The sequence below is a fragment of the Myotis yumanensis genome, unplaced genomic scaffold (assembly GCF_028538775.1).
Source record: "Myotis yumanensis isolate MYYU_CA2020_CCGP unplaced genomic scaffold, mMyoYum1.0.hap1 SCAF_7, whole genome shotgun sequence".
Classification (NCBI taxonomy): domain Eukaryota; kingdom Metazoa; phylum Chordata; class Mammalia; order Chiroptera; family Vespertilionidae; genus Myotis; species Myotis yumanensis.
This window is the reverse complement of record NW_027223758.1, coordinates 29,303,662-29,327,705: the sequence shown is the minus strand read 5'-3', so window position 1 is coordinate 29,327,705 and position 24,044 is coordinate 29,303,662. Positions and strand designations below refer to the sequence as shown.

Genomic DNA, 24,044 nt, shown 5'->3' with positions numbered 1-24,044 from the left:
TTATTTGAAACCAAACTTGCGGCGTTAAATGCCCCTCCTAAAGTAATACTGCACAGTCACTCCATCAGCTATGAAAGCAGGTTTTCTCTGCCCAAGTTTGTCAGCTGATTCTGCTTGTCTCCAATATACAGGGTTATGTTGCCTTTGGATGCAGGAGTGTGCCGATTGCTCAATAAAAATCATGCCTTTATTGCTTTATTTCTACTAAGCTAAGACAATAATGCTTAAGTATGTGTTTTGAAGAGTAATCCTAAAACGGTCAAATGTACAGGAAACAGGAATGACAGGAGCAATTGTGAAGCTGATCACGCTGAATGTCAATTTCACAGCAATGCCTGTTTAAACTGACAGTGGAATAAGCCTGTGTTACTCAAACAGAAGCCAAAGGGAATCAGTCAGTGGCTGCAGGTACCTGTAAGGTGAAAAGTTCAAGTACCTGGGAAACCCTGAACCTCTGATCAGAGGGTTCAGGGCTCAACTAGCATCTATTTTCTCTTTGGGATCTGGTATGATTTGCTCACCACTGTCATATGTCTAATAGCTAAGTGAACCATTTTATATTAAAATAATCATGTTCAGAATAGTGATACAGTTCCTCAAATTGACTGCTTTCTATCTATAATAATAAAAGTGTAATATGCTAATTAGACCAGACAGCCGGACGTTCTGGACGAAGCCAGGGCTGTGAGGGCTGAGACCCTTGCATGAATTTCATGCATTGGGCCTCTAGTCCTATATAATAAAAGCCCAGCGACCATAAAGGCAGAACGACCGCTTGACCAGTCACTATGAGATGCACTGACCTCCTCTCGGTCCCTTTCCCTGGCTGGCGGGCTCCAATCACTGATGGCGAACGGGGACCCGGGGTGGGTAGGGGGAATGCAGGCGGTGCCAGGCCAAGGCCCCTGCCCCACCGGTCACCCCACACACAGAGGGCGACCGGCGGCAGGGTTGGGGCCGGCAAGTGGGTGGGAACGGCTGACTTCTCAGTCCCTCACCCAGCCGTAAGGCTCCCATTGCTGGATGGCAAATGGGGAACCGGGGTGGGTAGCAGCGGGGGACGTGGCTGGCTGCTGACAGCTGGAGAAGATGGCCCTGATCGCAGGCTAGGCCTAGGGACCATACCCATGCATGATTTCATGTACCAGGCCTCTAGTTCTTTAATAAAAAGATAACACACTATTCTTACCCTCCCTACACACACACACACACACACATACACACACACACATACACACACACACACACACGATTTCCTCTATATCCACAATTAAAATGTGTTTTGAATAGACTAAAGATATCAAGATTAGTGTTTCCCCATCTTTAACCCAAGTCCTTTAACTGAACATAAAAATCTCCCACCTGCCTTCAATATTACCTGAAATTTCAAAATTAACTTCCATGAAAAATAAATCAAAGTGAGTATAATATGGCATATGCTAAACCTACAGAGCTTGTCAATCTTAGATGACAACCCAAAAAAATGTAGCTGACAGGTTTAATGTTACACTAGCAATCCCAAAGTTGGTGGAGGCAGCAAAGCCCCTAATCTGTTCTCACTGCCTCTTCAAACATGGCAGCCCAGGGTGGACACATGCAAGCAAAACCTCTGGAGCAACCAATACTTCACCCACAGCTCAGCCAATCCTGCAAAGCGCAGCCTCCTTCGCTTGTTCTCCCAGCCGGCCTCCTCCAGAGGGCTCCTGGGCTGCAGCAGCCAGAGCACCTTCAGGGTTCCAGCTCGTCCCACCTGTTCCCCAGCACAACTTGCCCTTTGAAAAGAGCCAGAAGATGCCTGCCTCTCCCCATTCCTGGCCCCTATCCTGAAGGGCGAGGCGGTTTGGTGTGCCTGTCACAGGCCCACATTGAAAACCCTGTTGGTGCTCCTGCTCCCACACATCCCATGACGATGGTGAGAAGTAACATTTGCTGTGCACAGATTCATGTGGCGCTGAACTGGCCACTTCACCGAACATCTCCCCTTCAAGGTGATGTCTGCAAGAGCTGAACTGGAAGTCGCTATGAAGCCCCATTCACAAATTGATTCCAAAACAGATCCCAAAGGTACCCAGCCAGTTCCAGCACGCCCCCCAAGAGAGCCGTCATCTTCCATTCTTTCCAGGTGGTAACACATTATAGCTGACAAAGGTATATTTCTGATAGGATACGAACCAACAAGAAACAAAATCAACATCCCAAAAGGAAAATAAGGAATATAAATGGCTCCTGAACATTTGAAGAGTCTCAACCTCACTCAAACGAAGATGCAACAGAAAACTTTTTCCAGACTAAATTGGCCAAGAAAACCAGTCCAACCCATGTTCTATTGGCAAGCCTGTAGGAAAACAGGTACTCACACCTTGCTGATGGGAATGAAATGATCTCAACACAGGGCACTTAGTGGTGCCCTTCAACCTAGTAAGGCACACCCTCTGCCCCAACAGTCCCTCCCATTCCTGGAAATTTATCTTTTTCTTACATCTGAGTGAAACATCCTATGTGCAAGGTTATTCAAAATATTAGAAACAATGGACATCTATCAAATGGGAATATATAAATCAATTATGGGACATCCACCCCATAGATGATCTGTAGTTATATATAGGGCACTCTACATTCTGATAGGGATGTACAGACATCAACAACATTACGGGGATGGGCAAAAGTAGGTTTACAGTTGTTTGTATGGAAAATAATATAATAATAATAATACAAGAATAAACTGTTTTGCATACTCACAACTGTAAACCCACTCTGTATATTAGTAAGTGAAAAAAACAAGAGCAGAACTACAGATATAGACATCTAGATACACACACACACACACGTGTGTATAAAAGGAGATGAGAATATATTTGCTTACACATTTGTAAGGCATTTCTGAAAAGTGGTGTGTGGGGAGAATTGGTGTATACAAGGCCAGGCAAGGGGCTTTTCACTCTATACCCTTTATACTCTTACATTTTGAATCATCTATCTATATAAAACTCTAATATGCAAATCGACCAAACAGCGGAATGACCAGTCACTCTGACGTGCACTGACCACCAGGGGGCAACGCAGGAGCTGCCCCTAGCCTGCAGGCCCCAACCAGTGGCGGTGGCAGGGGCAGTGGGGGGCGGGGCTGGCGAACGGGTGGCGCCAGGCCAGCCAAGGCAGGTGCAAGTGGGGGCCCCGAGATTGCCCCGCTGGTTGCCCTGCAGATCGTCCCTGATCACCAGCCAGGCCTAAGGACTCTACCCATGCACAAATTTCGTGCACCAGGCCTCTAGTATATTACCTAGTGTTTAAAAAATAAATAAAAATGTAAAATTAGAACTCCTTTAAAGAACAATTAACAAAATTATGGTACCGGCTACTGCAAAGGAAGATGAGGCAAATACATATGAACTTTCTGGGAAAGAGGTCCAGGGTGTCTTGTTAAATGCGATGAAGCAGGTTACAGAACTGTCTGCAGAAGTACCAGCCCTTTTAAGCAAAACACACATAACAACAGAAGTGTGCTTTCTGCCTACAACCATGTATCACGTGGAACCCTTTTCCTGGCCCTCACACCACCATATCAAGCGTGAGAGTGGAAACCATTCCAGCTGGATCCCTTTCTTTTCTGATTTCTATGAATATGGCCACAAGGAAGTCCCTTCAAGATGGGATGAAGCAAAAGGATTCTCCCCCATCTCAGTATTTTGCTAAAAAAAAAAAAGTCAAGTATTTTCACCTTTTAGCTAAACTAACCACTAGTTTCTCTTTATTCTCCTCTTTATGGCACATTTCATATGTACCAGGTACTGTGTTCATAAATTTACATATGCTTTTATTTAACCCCTGTGACAAGCCTGAGACCAATGCTATACTTAGTCCCTTTTTATAGATGTAGAAAACTAATGGCCAGAGAGCTTAAGTAATTCCTTCCGTTTTTGTCACATTTGCATTGAGACCTTACTCCAGACCATAAGCTCTTTCCTCCAGGATCCTGACTGAGGCTATTAAAAATACCTACAGCCTGGCCAGTGTGGCTCAGCACAGTTGAGCATCTACTCAGAACCAAGAGGTCACTAGTGTGATTCCCAGTCAGGGCACATGCCCAGGTTGCGGGCTTAATCTCCAGTAGGGGGCATGCAGGAGGCAGCCGACTGATGATGTTTCACTCTCATAGATGTTTCTATCTTTCTATCTCTCTCTCTAAAAATCAAAAAGGGGAGAAAATGTTAAAACCAAAACCCCTACATAATCACTCCCCATGTGGTCCCCACCCCTCCATGGCCCACCTGTGAGCCCTGGATGGAAGAAGCCTATTCAGGGAGTCAAGACTGTTTCCCAAAGCCTCTTAGTTACATCTGTACAACAGGCCTAGCATTAGTTCCCTTTCAGACCCCTACCTGCCCTTTTGCATCATTGTTCCCTGGTTCAAGGGGCATGCTGGAGTTGCATGAGAGAAGTGGAACAAACACTGATTAATTGCCTACTGGGTACATGATCTGGTGCTGATATGTATGAGCTCATGCACTCTCAATCATCCTGCGGTTCCAGCATGAGTAAGTGCACAGGTTCTTACAGGCACGGAGGGCTGTAAACTGAGGCTGACACTTAAGGCACAAAGCCAACATGGAGCTGCTCTCCATAGATGGAGCCAGGTGAGATATCCCTCTTCCCTGGGGCTATGGGTCATGACAGGCTCAGCGCTGCCAAAGCAGGCAGTGCTTTAGCTTTTCCCTCAAACTGCTACATATGATCCAGGGATTCTCTCTGCAATTGTTAACTTGTAGAGTAGGGAAGACAGACACTCACAAAAGAGAGAATATAAATGGCCAAGGAACATAGGGATAAAAGTGTCGTAACTCATTGAAATGCAAAACTAAAACGTTGTTAAGTCTTTCACTTACTAATTTCCTGCTTTTTAAATCTAATATCCAGCACTGGCAGGGGAGGGTCCTCTCACAGAGCTGCTGGGAGTATAAACCACTGCGATAGGTTACATACACCAAGTGATCATTTATGATATCAATTAATTCGAAATAACCCAAGGTCCCAATGAAAGATGTGGACAAAAGCAGGTTCTACAGAAAGTGACCTCGCAGGGTAATGGGACTGTAAATTCCTAACCAGGCAGGTCACAGTGGGTAGCCATGTCCCAGGCATATAACTTCTGTAGTACAAGGTTTATTTTTGCCTTAAGCAAGCCCTATCCATTGTTTCTGTGAATCTAGGTTAACACACCTTTGAAATGCTTCTTTTCAGAGCCTTCCAAAACTCACCCACCCTCATAATCTTGTTGGCTGTCCTATAATCTAATCCCCACCTTGCTTTCTCCCACCTTCATGTAATCCTCCTTAATTCCAAGTGCATGAAAGAAGCTGCAAACTGTCATTTCTTGGAAGCATTTGAGATCTTGGTCAATTTGGCTCAAATAAATTACGACAAAAATTATCTGCAGATTTGGAACTTTACGTCAACAAAGTAGAAAAATTGGAAAGAAAAGAAAAAGTAGAAAAATTAGATTCAAGATTTGCTATTATGTCAATGACAAGATGTTTTCAATGGCATTGATATGCCATGATATAACATGACGTTAAAGGGCTTTATAAAGCAGAATTTAAAAAAACAAACCACCAAATATTTGTTTCATCTCTGGAAAGAAATACAACAAAATATAAGAATGTTGTTTTCCTGGCTCACAGGATTTTAAATGATTTGGATTTCCCCCTCATTAAAGCATTCTATGTTTTCTAAATGTTCCACAATGAACGTATTTCTTTGTAAATAGTTATGCAAATAATAAAATGACAGGATAGAAATATACGCAAACTATTAAAAAGATATAGTGAAAGAACACGTACGTTTTCTTCCTGTTTCCATTTCACTCTGACAATACATGTGTACCCTGAAGCCTGGGAAGAAATATGGATACTTTAAAACATGTAAAATTGCCAAAACCGGTTTGGCTCAGTGGATGGAGCGTCGGCCTGCGGACTGGGGGGTCCCAGGTCCGATTCCGGTTGGGGGCACGTGCCTGGGTTGCGGGCACATCCCCAGTGGGAGATGTGCAGGAGGCAGCTGGTCGATGTTTCTCTCTCATCCATGTTTCTAGCTCTCTATCTCTCTCCCTTCTTCTCTGTAAAAAAATCAATAAAATATATTTTAAAAAATAAATAAAATAAAATAAAACATGTAAAATTAAAGGAGGTGGAAGAAACCACCAGTAATTACCATCGTGCAACCTCCCATAGCCTATCTTCTTCCTAGACCACTTATCAAATCCCAACAGGAAATCTGCTCTTTTTTCCAACAGATTATGCTTTGATTAGCTGAAATATCTTTCCTCTAATCCAGTGGTTCTCAACCTTCTGGCCCTTTAAATACAGTTCCTCATGTTGTGACCCAATCATAAAATTATTTTCGTTGCTACTTCACAACTGTAATGTTGCTACTGTTATGAATCATAATGTAAATATCTGACATGCAGGATGGTCTTACACGGCCCCTGTGAAAGGGTCGTTCGACCGCCAAAGGGGTCGCGGCCCACAGGTTGAGAACCGCTGCTCTAATCATTCAAGGTCAGGAGCCTGCCTACCTAGCTTAACTGAACACAGGTTAGGAGTGAATGGAGAATTTGAAGGTAAGGGGTTCAGTAGGTATCTACACCTAGAAGAGGATCTTAATTAATCCAGGAATGCAAAAGACACAGGCAGAAATGACAATCAGGATGGGAAATGAATGAGGCTGGAAGGCAGGAGGACCATATGGAGGCGTCATGATGACAGACAAGAAATGGCCCAGAGAAAGCAGTGGCGGCAGGGAAGGCACTGAGTGTGAGCCTTACAGGGCGGGGAAGGCAGGACGCCTGGGCAGCCACTTCTGTGGTGCTCCTGTCATGTCTGGTACAGTCTGATCACAAGCACTGAAGACAAGCAGAATGGACAAGATGTCCCTTGCAGGCCCTTTCCAGGACCAAGAGACTGTGACTCCAGCCTCGCACAAAGGTGAGGAGGATCGCCATTGTAAGCCTGCTCTAGGAAATGATGGCAGCAGCTCTGTCCTTTTATGATCGCTCATAGCAAGTTGTATGTGACCCAATTATTAAATAGGCATTTTGTACTACTAACATCTCGAATTTCATTTAAAACTACCAAAACTCGCCCTGACCAGTTTGGCTCAGTGGATAGAGTGTCGGCCTGTGGACTGAAGGGTCCCGGGTTCGATTCCGGTAGGAGGCATGTACCTTGGTTGTGGGCACATCCCCAGTGGGGAGTGTGCAGGAGGCAGCTGATCGATGGTTCTCTCTCATAGATGTTTCTAACTGTCTATCCCTCTCCCCTCCTCTCTGTAAAAAATCAATAAAATATATATTTTTTTAAAAAACTACCGCCCTAACTGGTTTGGCTCAGTGGATAGAGCGTCGGCCTGCGGACTGAAAGGTCCCAGGTTCGATTCCAGTCAAGGGCATGTACCTTGGTTGCGGGCAAATCCCCAGTAGGAGGTGTGCAGGAGGCAGCTGATTGATGTTTCTCTCTCATTGATGTTTCTAACTTTCTATCCCTCTCCCTTCCTCTCTTTAAAAAAATGAATAAAATATATTAAAAAAAAAAAAAAAAAAAAAACTACCAAAACTCTATTCAAATTAAAAGCAAGCTGCAATAATCCTGGTTAGAGCATCCTCAGAAGATGCCAAGGTCGCAGGTTTGATCGAGTCAGGGCTCATATAAGAAACAACCGCCGAAACCGGTTTGGCTCAGTGGATAGAGCGTCGGCCTGCGGACTCAAGGGTCCCGGGTTCGATTCCGGTCAGGGGCATGTACCTGGGTTGCGGGCACATCCCCAGTGGGGGTGTGCAGGAGGCAGCTGATCGATGTTTCTCTCTCATCGATGTTTCTAGCTCTCTATCCCTTTCCCTTCCTCTCTGTAAAAAATCAATAAAATATATTTAAAAAAAAAAAAAGAAAAGAAACAACCAATGAAGACATAAATAAGTGGAACAACAAATCTCTCTCTCTCTCAGGAAAAAAAAAAAAAGCTGCTTGACCAGAATCGAACCTAAAACCCTTCAGTCGGAGGGCCAATGCCCTAACCACTGAGCGACTGACCAGGCTTGTCTGTGAAGCTCTTTAACTGACCTTCAATTCTAAATGGTAGCTTTGCTGGGTAGAGTAATCTTGGTTGTAAGTCCTTGCTTTTCATCACTTTGAATATTTCTTACCACTACTGTTTGGCCTGCAAAGTTTCTGTTAGAAATCAGCTACCAGTCATATGGGCTCTCCCTTGTAGGTAACCTGCTTTTCTCTTGCTGCTTTTAAGATTCTCTGTCTGTAACCTTTGGCATTTTAATTATTATGTCTTGGCATGGGCCTTGTTTGGGACTCTCTGCACTTCCTGGACTTGTAAGTCTATTTCTTTCACCAGGTGGGGAAGTTTTCTGTCATTTTCTCAAATAGGTTTTCAATTTCTTGCTCCCTCCTTTCTCCTTACAGTACCCCCATGATGGGAATGTTGGGATGCTTGAAGTTGTCCCAAAGGCTCCTTACACTGTCTTCATATTGTTGGATTCTTTTTCCTTTTTGCTGTTCTGATTGGGTGTTTTTTGCTTCCTCATAATCCAAATTGCTGATTTGATTCTGTGTCCTCTACTCTACTGCTGATTCCCTGTAAGTTATTCTTCACTTCAGTTAGTGTAGGCTTCATTTCTGACTGATCCTTTTTTATGTCGTTGATGTTCTAAGTTCTGTGAGGTTCTCATTAAATTCCTTGAAGTTATCATTAAGTTCCTTGAACATCCTTATAACCATTGTTTTAGTTCTTTTTCTGGAGATTTCTTCTGTTCTTTCACTTGGGACATGTTTGTTTCCACATTTTGGCTGCTTCCCTCTGTTTCTATGTATTAGGTAGAGCTGCTATGTCCCCTGGAATTGGTAGAGTGGCCTGTGTAAGGCCCAGTGGCTCAGCCTCCCCAGTCACCTGAGCTGGTCACTCTAGATGCGCCTCTGTTTGTGTGCACTGTCCTCTTATAATTGAGTCCTGATTGCTCTTGGCATCACTGGGAGGGATTTCTCTCCAGGCCAATAGGCTGTGAGGACCAGCTGCGACTACAGCAAAAGGGCTGCTGTGCAGGTGACACCCTGATGGAGGACTTGCTTCAGTGGGGCTTTGGTGCTTAGAGTCCGCCCCTTGAGAGTATCGCTCTCGGATGTGGTAGGGCTGTAATCTGGCGTGGTCTGAAGCTGACCAACCAGGTGTCCTAGCTCTGGGGACTCCATGAGGTAAAAGTCAGCTACTGCCTGTGCCTTGCCTTGGGCTACCCAGCATAAGCTACAGAGTGATCTGCAGATGGCTGCTACTTGTGTTGGGCTTGGAGGCGCCCAGGAGAGGCCAAGCTGTGAACCTTGGCAGTCTGCTGCTAGTGCCAAGCCTGGGGCCACTTATTAAGAGGTATGGGGCACACTGAGGCTAGCTGCTGCTTGTTTGAGAGATTTCAGGAAAGTCTGAAGCCTGAGCTAGGGCTGGCCCTTCATATGGAAAAGCTACTGCAAACAGATTAGGTGGAACTGTAAACTGGGTGGGACAGGGTCTCAGGGAATCACAAGGGCAGGGCAAACAGTGTGGGCCAAGTTAATGAAGATTCATATGGCTCCTGTTGGCTCTATGGTGGGGAGGTCTCAGCAAAGGAATAATGACTTCTCCCAGTAATTTTGTCTGGGAGAAAACTGCCCCCTAGTTCCTGTACGGATGCCAGACAATTTAGTTCCTCCCTGTACGTACCTGGACCCTTTCAAGCTGCTGCCCCAGTGCTGGAGCTCAGAGGGAGTGAATCTGAATAAGTCCACGTATGGGCCCTTTAAGAGGAACTGCCTGGGAATTTTACTAGTAGCATCTCTTCGTGTCACTCAGCTACAATTCCCACTGGTTAAGTTATGGGGACTTCTCTTCCCAGCACTGGAACCCTGAACTGAGGGGTCTGGGGGGGGGGGGGGGGGGGGGGGGGAGGCGTGTGGGGGGAGTTTGCCTTGGATCCTTTGCTCCTCACAGGGGCCTCTGCAGCCAAGATATCCTTCCCAATTAAAACCACCACACAGAGGTGTCAAACCAGCCTGTTCCACCCCTCCACCCCTCCTACCAGTCTCATTGTGGCTTCTTCTTCAATTCTTAGTTGTAAGGCTTCCATTCAACCATCTGAATGATGGTTTTTCTGTAATTTAGTTGTAAATTCTGATGTGGTTATGTGAGGAGGTAAGTACTATGTTTATCTACTCCATCATCTTTTCCTTTCATGAGTGGTTTTCTTTTTTCTTTTTTTAATATATTTTTATTGATTTTTAGAGAGGGAGAGATGGAAACATCAATGATGAAAGAATCTTTGATCAGCTGCCTCCTGCACGCCCCCCCTGGGGATTGAGCCCACAACCCAGGCATGTGCCCTTGACCAGAATCGAACCCAGGACTCAGTCCGCAGGCCAACGCTCTATCCACTGAGCCAAACCAGCCAGGGCAAGTGGTTTTCTTTTTTAAACCAACACTTTAGGTAACTTTCTACACATCAAGCCATAATCCTAATCTGGAAAATACTAGCAATGAATATAATGATGTGTGTCATTAGTCTTTACTGAGTGATATCACCTGTCTAGTAAAACTACTTCTATCTTGGACGCTGCTGCCATAATGCAAAGCATGGCCATTTGGGTTCATTAAGTCATTCATTCAATCTCCCACATTAAAATACAAGTCTGACGTTGGGTTACAGGTGATTTCAAAAGAACACAATTTTGGAGATGAACTTAAGCCTTAGACATCCTCCAGTGTTGAGTAAGCACTGGGCCTGCTTTACAACATTGACCGCAACACATGCTTCCTTCCTGGAGTTAATCTCATCAGGTGAGCTCTAGGCAGAGAACAGGGCCAAAACCATACGCAGCCAACAGGGCTCCTGGAGACTGGCTCACGTGAAAAGCATTTGGTTTTCAAGTGCCTTAGCCTTCACTGAAAACATGAGTATTAAAGCTAATCCTATGTTGATTCAATACAGAAACTACTCTAGAGTGATCCAAGAAGAAAGGAAGACGGGGAATGCTGTTACCGGGAGGGTGAAGAAAGTGGGGTGCTTCGCTTCGTCTTCATATTTGCCTTCCGTTGAACTCCCAGCCTCCATGGACTTGGATGTAGTGTTTTTACCAATGCCCATCATTAAGAGAAAGTGGCTGGTTTGGTTGTTGGGCTGCACTGGCTGGAAGAGAAGGCTTGTTCAAGCAGCGATCCCAGGGTCCGAGTTGGCTTTTCTGGCGCCTAGAGCACCTGATTCTCAGGCAGAGATGAACCCCACAAGCACCATCTCTTAGCACCTAGAAAAGAGAGAGCAGCCAAATCACCACAAGCACAGAAACAACACAAGACACATGGTCATCGCATTTTTCTTCAGAAAAGTCCAAGTACAAGTTATGCCCAAACATCCAAAAACATATTACTTACTACACTTTTCAAGTCCCCACATCTCTGCATTTACAGTCATTCACTGATTCTCAATATCCCCTGGAGAGGAGATCATATCTCATAAAAAATATCAGAATACTAGGGATTAAGAAATAGGTATTTCTTTGACGTGCATTATGGTCTATGTTTTATAGCCCAGTATTATCCAACAGAACCTTTTGCAATGATGGAAATGTTCTACAGCTGCCTTGTCACTTTCCATAAGAGATGTGACTAGTGTAAAAGAAAAACTGAATTTTTAATTGTATCTCATTTTAGTTTTGATTTAAATAGCCACTTCTGGCTAATGGCAATCATACTACACAGTGCAATTATAGCCAGTTTGTTATGACTGCCTGGATATTAAAATTCTAAATTCCCTATAGGTGCCCAATTAAATGCATAAAAAAAGGAGGGGGATAGAACCAATCTAGGATCGAGTGACCACACAGAATTCCAGATAAGTGGCAAGACGAACTTTAAATGGGCTAGAATACCACACAAAAAATAGAACCAAAACATTCAGTATCTATTAAATAACAACATATACATAAAGAAGAAATCCAACCACCTCCCCCCACAATGGAGGGGAGGTTAAACAGTGAGAGATTAGGGGACAGGGGGGAGGAGGTAGGAGATCAACACTACTGGGGCCCAAGATGGACCTGATGTGCTCTAAGAACCTCAGAGAAGCGGACACTTAACAAGGAAAAGTGCAATGCTGCAGGCTAAGAGAAAACCTAGCCGGAAGTCAAAAGCAGGAAATTACTGAAAGAATCCTATGCAGCCAAGTTTTGGTGAAGAAGAAAATAAAAACCTCAATTTCAAACAACAGGAGTATAGTTTGGACAATAAAGATCTACCCAATGGCTTCAAAAATAAAAGACACAAAGGATCCCTCCCTTCGAGGGCTGGCACGTGTAAAATAAAACATGCCTAGGTATGCCTACATTTTAATGGGGGAAAGGAGCACAGCAGGCTTCTAGGTGAGAAGGGACAGACAGCACATTCACCGGCAACCTGATTAGAATGATGTCAGGTCTTAGCACCAATTAATTTCCCGCTGAGAATGAATAAACCTGGCCAAGCTGTCCAGCAAATGTGGAGACGCACCTATAAGACGTTTAGAAATACAAGTAGGAAACCTCCCGTTCAAGGAATTCTGTTAAGGGCACTTTTCATTCAACAGATACTTTGGGTGAGCCAGGAAATTTTGAAATATAAACAAAAAAGAGAAAGATTTATACAGAATTCAAGAGTTAAAATAGTTGCCAGAACATTAAGTTCTGCCCCAATGCAATAGAGGAGCTGGGTGCACACGTCTTTTTTTTTTTTTTTTTTTTTTTTTTCTGAGGTGGCTCTTTTGGTTTAAATGTTCATGCACATTTTGCATTCTTGTTCATATCATGTTTGTTTAAAGCAGTGGCTCTCAGCCAGGGTCATTTCTCCCTCCAGGGACATTTGGCAACAGCGAGACATTTCTTTGGTCATCACACCTGGGGGAGAATGATTTGTGTCTAACAGGTAGTGGCCAGGGGTGTTGCTAAACATCCTACAGTGCACAGGAAAGAGCCCATAATAAAGAATTATCTGGCCGAACCGGTTTGGCTCAGTGGATAGAGCGTCGGCCTGCGGACTGAAGGGTCCCAGGTTGATTCCGGTCAAGGGCATGTACCTGGGTTTCGGGCACATCCCCACTGGGGGGCATGCAGGAGGCAGCTAGCTGATCGATCTCTCTCACGGATGTTTCTAACTCTCTATCTCTCTCCCTTCTTCTCTGTAAAAAATCAATAAAATATATTTTTTAAAAATAATAATAATTATCTGGCCCAAACATCAACAGTGCCAAGACAGCATCCTGGTTTTCAGATATTTCCCTCCTGGCCATTCCTGTAATGGCTGCTTCCTGGAAGGCAAGTCGTCACGTGGAACCTCTTAGCCTAAGCATTCAGAGCTCCAAGAAGGAAGTGTTTTAAGTGTCAGATAGAATTATACACGGATCATTTATTTGAAACCTTCAGTGCTCAAGATCTAGCCACCTCAAGGTACCAACATCATGACCTCAGTTTCTATACTATTGTTGTTAGTCCTCAGTTCACTGTGTTTGTTGCTGTCTGTTGTTGAAGTAGAAGCCGGAGATGCAATCGCTCATTAGGTCTGGTTGTCAGCCTTACAGGCGTTTGTGCCTGTTTGGAGGCACATGCACAAAAGGAAATGGACAGATGTGACACTGAAGGGCCTCCTGAATTAAACTTGCCCTGAAAGCATTTGTGCTATTGAGGTTAAAAACTGAGCTTTTGGTGTCTGAAAGTTCCCAAGAAACAGTAACTAGGGTACTGAAACATTCGTAGTTGTTTCCCTATAAATGGGAATAAACTGATATGTATTACATGAAGTTTTTTTTTTTTTCACACAACAGATAATGCACTGAATATGTAGAATATAATTTATATCTGCTAGTTAGAAAGAGGGTCAAAGAAATTTTCATAAATAATATTTCATAGCATCAAAATTCACAAAGCACATGAAATTGGAAGAAGGAAGCTCCTGCCCAGAACCCTAGGCGGTCACCACTGTTCAGTTGTAGTCACTTGCCTTTTACTTCGGTGAGGAATCTTTTCTCCATATTTCTATTAGATTTTTGTTTTGTTATCCCCAAAGTTAATACTATACTTAGATATGAAATACAGGCCATCAAAACTTTAATTTATTTGAGGACGAGAGGGAAGGTTTTAAAAAATAAGTTCAATGTACCTAATATTGAAATGGAGAAAAGATTTAATGTAAGAGCAGGTTTTTGTGGATGACCTGCTGCTCTCCCATAATGCTGGAATTATCAGAATAAACGCTCCGATAATAATAATAATAAAATTTAAAATACTGTAATATAAAAAAAATACTTTGTGTTGACACTGAAAATAATAATAATGATTTAAAAATAATAATAAGATTTAAAATACTGTAATATAAAAAAAATACTTTGTGTTGACACTGAAATGGAGAAGAGGTTTAATGTTTTAAAAAGCCCTATTAACTGAGGAACACCCCCACGGAGAGAAATACTATATTAAATATAAACCTATTATGTTGTATATATGTATTTTTAAAAAGGTACCTCCCTCTTCCCAAAAATGGCATCCCAAACGTGCCGTATGGGTCCTTAGCACAAGGTCACGTCCCCCAAGGGAGACACGTGCCAGTTCGAGAAGCAGGGACATGCCTGTCACCAAACAGAGCAAAGCCCATAACAGAACAAGTCCATGGGACTTGCTGTGGCTTAGTGACTTTTTAAATAACTTTCCTTTTTCAAGAACAGGGACAAGTGGATTATTATATTTCTTCTTCATCTTTTCTGCTATTTGTAGGGGATATGAAGACCCACTTATGCACTTTCCAAAGCATAAAAGTGGGGACTTTCTATATTCAAAGGGGAAGTTGCAAACATCACTTAGAAAACCCTAAAGGCTCTCTCTACTGGTAGCCCTGACAGAGATTGTGTGTGTTTACTTAGAATTAATCTTTTCCCTACATTTTTAATTAAAGTGTTCTGCAACAATTCAAAAAATAATAAACAATCTACATCTTGATCTAGCCACTGCCACCCATAACGTCCCCAGATCTGGCGGGGGGGTAAGAGGGGTGGAGATACAACATGACAATGAACATTCCTAAGAAGATCTGCCTGAAGTAGTCCCAGGGATCTTTACCTTGACAGCTAGCAGCTTGTTTTCCAAAAGATATGACAGGCAAAGAAGATGGTGAAATACTGCTAGATTTTCACAAGACCACATGCCATACAGTCATATTCAGAGACACCCACAAGCTCTTTGCTCCACAGTCCCGCCCCACCGTCTTTAGCCTGCCAGAAGAGCTTTCCAACCCATGAGGACCCATGTTAGCTTCAGGGGAAATGATGAACTTTTTTTTATAAAACTGATTTGAGAGAGGAAGGGAAAGAGAGAAACATCAACCTGTTGTTCCACTTATTTATGCATTCACTGGTTATGTCTTATATGTGCCCTGACCAGGGATCAAACCCGCAACCTTGGTGTATTGGAACGACACTCTAACCAACTGAGCTACCTGGCCAGGGCAAAAGGATGGACTTTTTAATGTAGAATATATTTACTCTCCCAGGTTAATTTGGTCTGCATGTTTGTTTCAGACATGGCCATTCACCCTCCACACTGTCCCCAGCATCAGGCACAAAGGGGACAAGTTCCATCCTGACAAGAACACTTTCCACCAAGTAGTCTGTACATTTTTCCCTACCAGGCGTTTAACTGACTCTACAAGCTGTACTGGGAGGACCCACCCCCTCCTTTTGCCTGTCTCTTACACAGCAACATCCTTCAGAGCAGTGGTTCTCAACCTTCCTAATGCCGCGACCCTTTAATACAGTTCCTCATGTTGTGGTGACCCCCAACCATAAAATTATTTTCGTTGCTACTTCATAACTGTAATGTTGCTACTGTTATGAATAGTAATATAAATATCTGATATGCAGGATGTATTTCCATTGTTACAAATAGAACATAATTAAAGCATAGTGATTAATCACAAAAACAATATGTAATTATATATGTGTTTTCCAATGGTCTTAGGCGACCCCTGTGAAAGGGTCGTTCGACCCCCAAAGGGGTCGAGACCCACAGGTTGAGAACTCCTGCTTTAGAGTGTCCTGAAAACTCAAATGAGCACAAGAGGGGAGGAGACCCAAGAAAGCGCAGGGCAGGATGTTCTGAGAAGGGCTTGGGGCAGAGGACTGCACAGCCTGGGCAAGTGGAAGGAAGAAGAGGAGAGGACAGTGAAAACTGAACGAAGAACCGGATCCTTGGAAGTCCCAAAATGACAGCATCCACAGCCCAGCATTAGGAGTGATGAAGTAAAGACAGCCTCGAGGGCAGAAACAGCCCACTAACCAGATCAGAATGTTCCAACCTGCAGACTGAACTTTTGTGCAGGGAAATGCCAAGGCTCAGAGGCAAGCACAGCAAAAGATAAGGAAGGGGGAGAGTGGAATTTAGGGTATGTGTTAAAATTTTTGTGAAAACAAAAGGCAAAATCCCCCAGGGAATCTGACACTGGGGTCTAACCACTCACAGTCCCCCATCACCCCTCTTCTTACTCCTTAGGAAAGAAAAATCAACAAGGCTACTTGCTATTTTGGCCCTGACCTCAAGGCAAAGGGAAAAGGAGGGGCTGACGGATGAAAGGTCAGGTTCACCAACAATGAAAATGAGGAGGATACCCATTAAGAGTAGTAACAGTTTTCTAGCTAAGTACCTACGTGTGCCAGGCACATCTCTTCCTTCTCATTATGCAAATGGAATTCTTTTTCCCATAGTGTTACTTGACTTGCACACTAACTCTACAAAAGTAGAAACAGAGCTTCAGTAAAGTTAAGTAACTTGCCAAAGGATGCACAGCTATAAGCCGTGGAAGATCAAACTACGGTCAATAGTCCTGTCCTAATAATGTTTATACAAACAATACATAAAATTATGCTCAAGTGACAACCAACCTTCTAGAGCAGTGGTTCTCAACCGTCCTAATGCCATGACCCTTTAATACAGTTCCTCATGTTGTGGTGACCTCCAATTTCATTGTTACAAATTGAACATAATTAAAGCATAGTGATTAATCACAAAAACAATATTTAATTATATATGTGTTTTCCAATGGTCTTAGGCGACCCCTGTGAAAGGGTCGTTCGACCCCCAAAGGGGTCGCGACCCACAAGTTGAGAACCGCTGTTCTAGAGGACTACAGCCCAGGCCAGCTGGCCTGCAAGCACTGCTTCTGCTCGGCCTGCTGTGCAGTCCCTGCCCTCCTTGTGATGTGAGGGAGCTCTGAGGGGCAGGGACGGCTAAAGCCCGCCCTCCTCAGACCAAGAGTCCCAAACCTGTGCAGCCTGGTCACTCCACAGCCCAAGCCATCCTCTTGTCAGCAGTACAACAGCCTCTTGTCATTTTCTTATTCCATCTCTACCACTTGTCCATACTGCCGCCAGCACAACCATGCTATGGAAACTGCCACACTCTTTGATGATGTCACAAATGACAACGAATTCCTTAGGAAGACTACAGGTTCACTGTGTGAAGCTTGGCCCCCACCATGCTGTCATCTCTGTCTTTCGGGTGTTGAAGGTATTGGGTCCTCTTCTAGCCTTTGGGTTCTTGCACAAGCAGTCCCTCCCAAACAAGCATCCTTTCCCTTGGGGGAGCCCCCATCAGTGCTTCTTGATGGGGTCACACCTCTTTGCATGTCTGGGAACCATGAAGATGGTTCTAACACAGTGAGACGGCGTTCTGCACCAGACAGGTACAGAACAAGAGGCAGTATTCACAGCCTGCAGCCCCAACTCGCAGTGCCGAATTTGGCACCCATATAAAAGGCTCCCCAAAATTTGTGGAATGAATAAATGATGCTTTAAAAAAAGGGCCCTGGCCAGTTGGCTCAGTTGGTTAAAGCATTGTCCTGATATGCCAAGGTTGTGGATTCAATTCCCAGTCAGGGCACATACAAGAACCAACCAATGAATGCATACATAAGTGGAACAACAAATTGATATCTCTCTCTCTCTCTCTCTTTTTCTCTCTCTCTCATCAATGAAAACAATCAAAAATAAATACCTGATATCTGAGATTAACAAGAGATACATTTTAATGTCAGGGAAAAGGCAGGGTGCAGACATTGCTGCTATCATTCAACTAACAGATGAGGGAAGTGTTTGAAAGGAAAACACCAAATTATAACCATATCAAAAGGTAAGAAAATCTGAGAGAATCTATACATAAATGGCCAGGTAGAAAACACATGAGCAAACCTCCTTTGATGTTGACTGAAACACACCCCAGATGCCAGGAATAAGCATCTAGATCAGAAGATGGCAAACTACTGCCTGGACTGGTTTTGTATGGCCCCCAGCAAAGAATAGTTTTCACATTTTTAAAGGGTTATAAACAACAACAAGGAAGAACAAGTGACAGAGGCCACCTGGCACACAAAACCTAAGATATTTACAGAAAAGGTTAAGAGGATAAAAGAATTCTGTTTTAAATGACAATAGCTTTAAACACTTAATACATTTAACCAAAAATGTACATAAACTATAAACTATTACTAAGAGCCATGAAAGAGGTTAATAAAACTACAAACTATAACTAAGATCTATAAAAGAGGTTTAAATAACCAGATTATCTTATGATTCTGGTGGCCCCATTGGTATGTATATGCATCTACTATATGTAAACTATAGTTCAATAAAATCAATTTTTGAAGAAAAAAATTTTAAGTGTCTTCTCCCATACAGTCTGATTCCAGGGGTCTGGGTTGGAACCCAGGAACCATCATTGTTAACAAATGCACAATGTTCTGATGTTAACTAATGGTCCTCAGATCCCCTACACCAGTGGTCGGCAAACCGAGGCTCGCAAGCCACATGCAGTTCTTTGGCCCTGAGTGTGGCTCTTCCACAAAATACCACATGCGGGCGCGCACGTACAGTGCGATTGAAACTTCGTGGCCCGTGCGCAGAAGTCGGTTTTCGGCCTGGGCGAATCTATTTTGAAGAAGTGGTGTTAGAAGAAGTGGGGGGTGTCGGTTGGTCGGGCGACGGGAGACGCGGCGCGGGGGAGGCACTCTCGATTCATGCACGAGTTGAGTGAGTCAGTCAGTCAGCAGTCTCACTGTGCAGTGGTTAGTTAATTTTAGGGAACGTTGTGGAGGTGAGTGAAAGAAGATGTAGTGTTGAGGATTGAGAAAGGTATGTTGAGATGGTTTGGACATATAGAGAGGATGAACGAAAGGAGATAGACGAAACAAGTATACAAGACGAGTGTGGATGGGAGAGTTGGAAGGGGTCAACCTCAGCGAACATACCTCAATCAGATTGAGGACGTTTTTAGCAAAGGCCAGCTTAGGAGTACCCTAATTAAGTTAATAACAATGTACCTACCTATATAGTTTAAGTTTAAAAAATTTGGCTCTCCAAAGAAATTTCAATCGTTGTACTGTTGATATTTGGCTCTGTTGACGAATGAGTTTGCCGACCACTGCCCTACACCTTTGGTGGCCTGGTGTGGCATACAGCTGTTTTCTCTGCTTCCATAAACCTATCCCGACAGGTGAGAGTATCACTAAGACGACTCTGGGATAAAGAAACTCAAAACCTTTATTGGCCAAGTGGTAGCTTGGTCTTTACCAAGACACAGACAAGAGCTTTCAGAGGTGGCCAGGTTCAATGATAAAGCACATTTTAAAAGCCAATTCATGGTTCGCTGCTTAAATCCCATCATTAGGGGATTATAGCTGAGCTGTGGCTGCTCCATTAAATTCTACTCAATGCTGTCATTTGACCGAACCCTTTGAACCCAAGCCAAAAAAAGATTACTGGAACAAATAACCTCTATTTGTATATGACCAACCCCCTGTAAGTGTACTTAATTAAATGGTTGCCTAATACATAGGGTCCTGCCTTAGGAAGTTGACGCTTCTGACACTGAGCCTAGCTGTCATTATTCTACTTAAGCGGCAATGAGTGAGGGCATGGTTATTGTTTGATCTTGTGATAATGGTTATGCAAACAGGGTGTAACTGAAAAAACGCAAGTCATCCTACAGCCTTTTCCAAAACATTCTAAGAACTCTTGCTCTTGTTTTTCAAACTGCAAGTCACTACCCACTTGTGGGCCATGAAATCAACTTAGTGGATCTCAAACAGAATTGTTTAGATGATTAAATATAACAGGACAAAAATCTTCAGAGCACATCTCACAAGGGAACCCAGTTTTGTACTATGGCTTTGTACTATGCTTTGTACTATGGCCCATCAAATACGGCATAAAAGTCACCAAAGTAACTAAAGTTCTGCCCAGTAACATAAAAGGCATATTCCAAGAACCCAATTTAAATCAGGTTATTTGCTGAGCTTCAACTAATATTCCCATAAAGATAATTTGCCAAAGTGGTAAAAGGTGACTGAGACTAATATTATACTATCCCCGCTCTACAACGATGGAGTGCCCAGAATCAAGGCCTCAGAGTGGCTTTCTTCAAACTCTATCGAGCTCCAAACTCAGTGGTTGAGTGTTGACCTATGAAATAGGTGGTCACGGTTCAATTCCCAGACAGGGCACATGCTCGGGTTGCAGGCTCACTCCCCAGCATGGGGCAAGCAGGAGGCAGCCAATCAATGATTCTCTCTCATCACTGATGTTTCTCTCTCTCTTTTCCTCCCTGAAATCAATAAAAATATATTTTTAAAAAATCTATCGAGCTCCAAAATAACCATCCACTTCAATAACTGTAATCAAGAAAACCTTCATGTTGACCAAAATCACCCCAATAAAATAAAAAAAGGAAAACCTCTGTGTACCCCTGAAACCTATACAATTTTATTAACCAATGTCACCCCCAATAGTAAGTAAGTAAATAAATAAATAAATAAATAAATAAATAGGGGCAGGAGGGGGAGGGAGGGATCAAGGAAGGGAGGGACAGAGAGGGGGAGGGAAAGAGAGAAGAAATTAAGAAAACCTCCTATTATACCTCATGAGCTGTGTCAGTCTTCTGTCACTGTTTTGGTTTGTAGATTTATTCTCTTAAAAAGAAAATTAAAAAATAAGCCAGATAGTCCTGGCTAAGTAGCTCAGTTGGTTAGAGCACTGACCAGATATGCCAAGATTGCAGGTTAGATACCTTATCAGGGCACACATAAGAACCAACCAAGCGCCGAAACCGGTTTGGCTCAGTGGATAGAGCATCGGCCTGCGGACTGAGGGGTCCCAGGTTCGATTCCGGTCAAGGACATGTACCTGGGTTGCGGGCACATCCCCAGTGGGAGATGTGCAGGAGGCAGCTGGTCGATGTTTCTCTCTCATCGATGTTTCTGACTCTCTATCTCTCTCCCTTCCGCTCTGTAAAAAATCAATAAAATATATTTAAAAAAAAAAAAAATCAACCAAGGGCCCTAACCGGTTTGGCTCAGTGGATAGAGCGTCGGCCTGTGGACTGAAAGGTCCCAGGTTCGATTCCGGCCAAGGACATGTACCTTGGTTACGAGCACATCCCCAGTAGGAGTTGTGCAGGAGGCAGCTGATCGATGTTTCTCTCTCTTCGCTGTTTCTAACTCTCTATCCCTCTCCCTTCCTCTCTGTGAAAAATCAATAAAATATATTTTTTTAAAAAAAGAATCAACCAAGGAATGCATAAATAAGTGAAACAACAAGCCAATGTTTCTCTCTCTGAAAAAATAAATAAATAAATAAGCCAGATAAAAGCCGGACTTCTGAGGGGGAACCCAGGATTAGGGTCCAGGTTCCATCTCGGGAACCACCCACTGAGAACCCAGGAGGAAGTGTCCTTTCAAGGCCACACCCCCATAGCCCACCTGACATGGAAGCATGATGGGCCTATTTAAAGAGGAATTAAGGGCTGAGCTGCTCCTGAAATTAAGAAATCGTGCCCTCCCATCATCAGCACTTAGTAGTAGTCCCTAGTTCAAAGCATTCAACCACTGAATGCATTACTCACTAAGACTGCTCCCCAAGACTAGCCCTTGTGTACAATTCATCTTTATATTCCCAGCTCTTAGCACAGAATAGGTTCTCAGTAAATGTTAATGATACACATTTACCCCAAATAAATGGCACTGAATGAATACTACATAGAAAACATAAACACAAATGATACAATAAGAATCTGTGATAAGCCGAACTGGTTTGGCTCAGTGGATAGAGCGTCGGCCTGCGGACTGAGGGGTCCCGGGTTCGGTTCTGGTCAAGGGCATGTACCTTGGTTGGGGGCACATCCCCAGTGGGGGGCGTGCAGGAGGCAGCTGATCGATCTCTCTCATCGATGTTTCTAACTCTCTATCCCTCTCCCTTCTTCTCTGTAAAAAATCAATAAAACATATTAAAAAAAAAAAAAAGAATCTGTGATAAGACTCACTTGCCCCATAGCAACAACCCTGCTCCAAGGTGGAAGAAAGGGGCCCCTGGGCAAATAGTGCTGGATTACTTAAGAATCACTTAAAATGGAGAGGAGGACCTCAACTGTGAGCAAGAGAGGACACAGCTGCTGGATAGACGTGGCAGATATTCCTGGATCATATACAGGGTGAAGTGGGTAGGGAGCATGATTCCTAATTGAAAGCAAAAAATTTTGGTGCATCAAGTAAAATGCACAAGTGATAAAAACAAAACAGATGTTAAAGACTATGCCCTGCCTTCAGAAGACCCCTTCAGTCCTAAAAGCCCTTGGTAAAGAATAAGCTCTAGTCCCAAAATAAACTCTAAGTCCTAAAAAGCACTTAAATCCAGCCCAATATGGCTGTTTGCTGATGTTGGTTTACACTGCCTGAGTCATGAAAAGCAATGGCCAATCTATATAGATGAAAAGGTACTGAATCATCAACTACCCGGTTAGGAAAAAGATAGTCAAATGTACAGTAAAAGCTCAAAGCTGCTGACATCGTGTTGGTGTGGGGCCTTTAAAATACAAAGTCACCAGCGATCTTTGTTTTCTGACCTACTGTTGTAGGAAAGATGATCTAACAGAAATCTCTTCCCGAAATTTTATTTCAATAAAATTATGACAAGACCTTAAGACTCATCATCCTCACCATTCCTCTCTTGCCCCAGGTGCCATCCACTTGGTCCACACTGACCTGCAACTCCCAGGTCTTAGCTCAAAAAGCCTCCTCCTCCAAGAAGCATTCCTGGGTTAGCAGCCCTTCTTATATGTTTCCAAGGCACATAGCTTCTTTGTCCAGCTCCCCGACCAGGAAGGGATAGGGACAGGAACACAGTGTCCATCACAGGAAAGGCATTCAAATATTTAGAGAAAACCTACACATTTTTCCATGGGCCAGTTAGTCATATACTAGGAACAAAACCTAATCCCTGCCCTCCAGGTTTATTCAAGGATATCGTGTGGCTGAGACAAGAGAGGGAAGAGGGAGAAGTAGTGAAGCAAAAGGTATAGCCTGTGGACCAGAATTAAAATATAAATGTATATTTGAAAAAGGTCAAACAGAATCAAGATGGGTTTTACTGCATTTATTTCTACTGTGTGTGACTTAACGTATCATCTCTTGTGCAAATGATTTTTTTTTCCATTTAAAACACTACTTTTAATGTATTAATCAGTCATTACAGGGGACACCAAAAAGTTAATTTTATACAGAATTTTAATGACAGCATAAAAAGCGCAGAACTGACTGCCTATCATATCGGTGGGGTGAGGTGGATAGTGAGCATGATTCCTAATTGAAAGCAAATATTTTGTGGTGCAAACATGATTTCATGTAGTCCTCATCAAAATTCTAAGAAGGGTGGTTATTGGTTCTAGAGTTTAGAAAACATGCACGGAAAGGCTGACTCACCCTTGGACAAAAGCCAAGGACAAGTGGCAAAAGCAGCAATTATTTCGGGAGCGAAAGCTGCTCCTGTTCCCTTAGAGACCAGCAGAACAAGGCTCTGAAGATGAGCAACCAGAGGTCATTTCTGAAGGTCATTCTGGAGGAAGCCAAGGAATGCCCCGTTACTGTCAGGGAATGGAAAGAAAGAAGCTTTTTCCTCTTCCACATCT

At 43.4% G+C, this 24,044-nt stretch overlaps 1 protein-coding gene across 1 annotated transcript in view; it reads right to left on the bottom strand.

Moving 5' to 3' along the window:
* The window catches only part of SLC23A2 (solute carrier family 23 member 2), a 134,377-nt gene that overhangs the window by 71,172 nt on the left and 39,161 nt on the right, over positions 1-24,044 (bottom strand). Inside the window, 1 exon segment of the mRNA XM_070419956.1 lies at positions 11,063-11,324. Within this exon segment, the coding sequence (XP_070276057.1) occupies positions 11,063-11,170 (108 nt within the window). The 5' untranslated portion in view covers positions 11,171-11,324.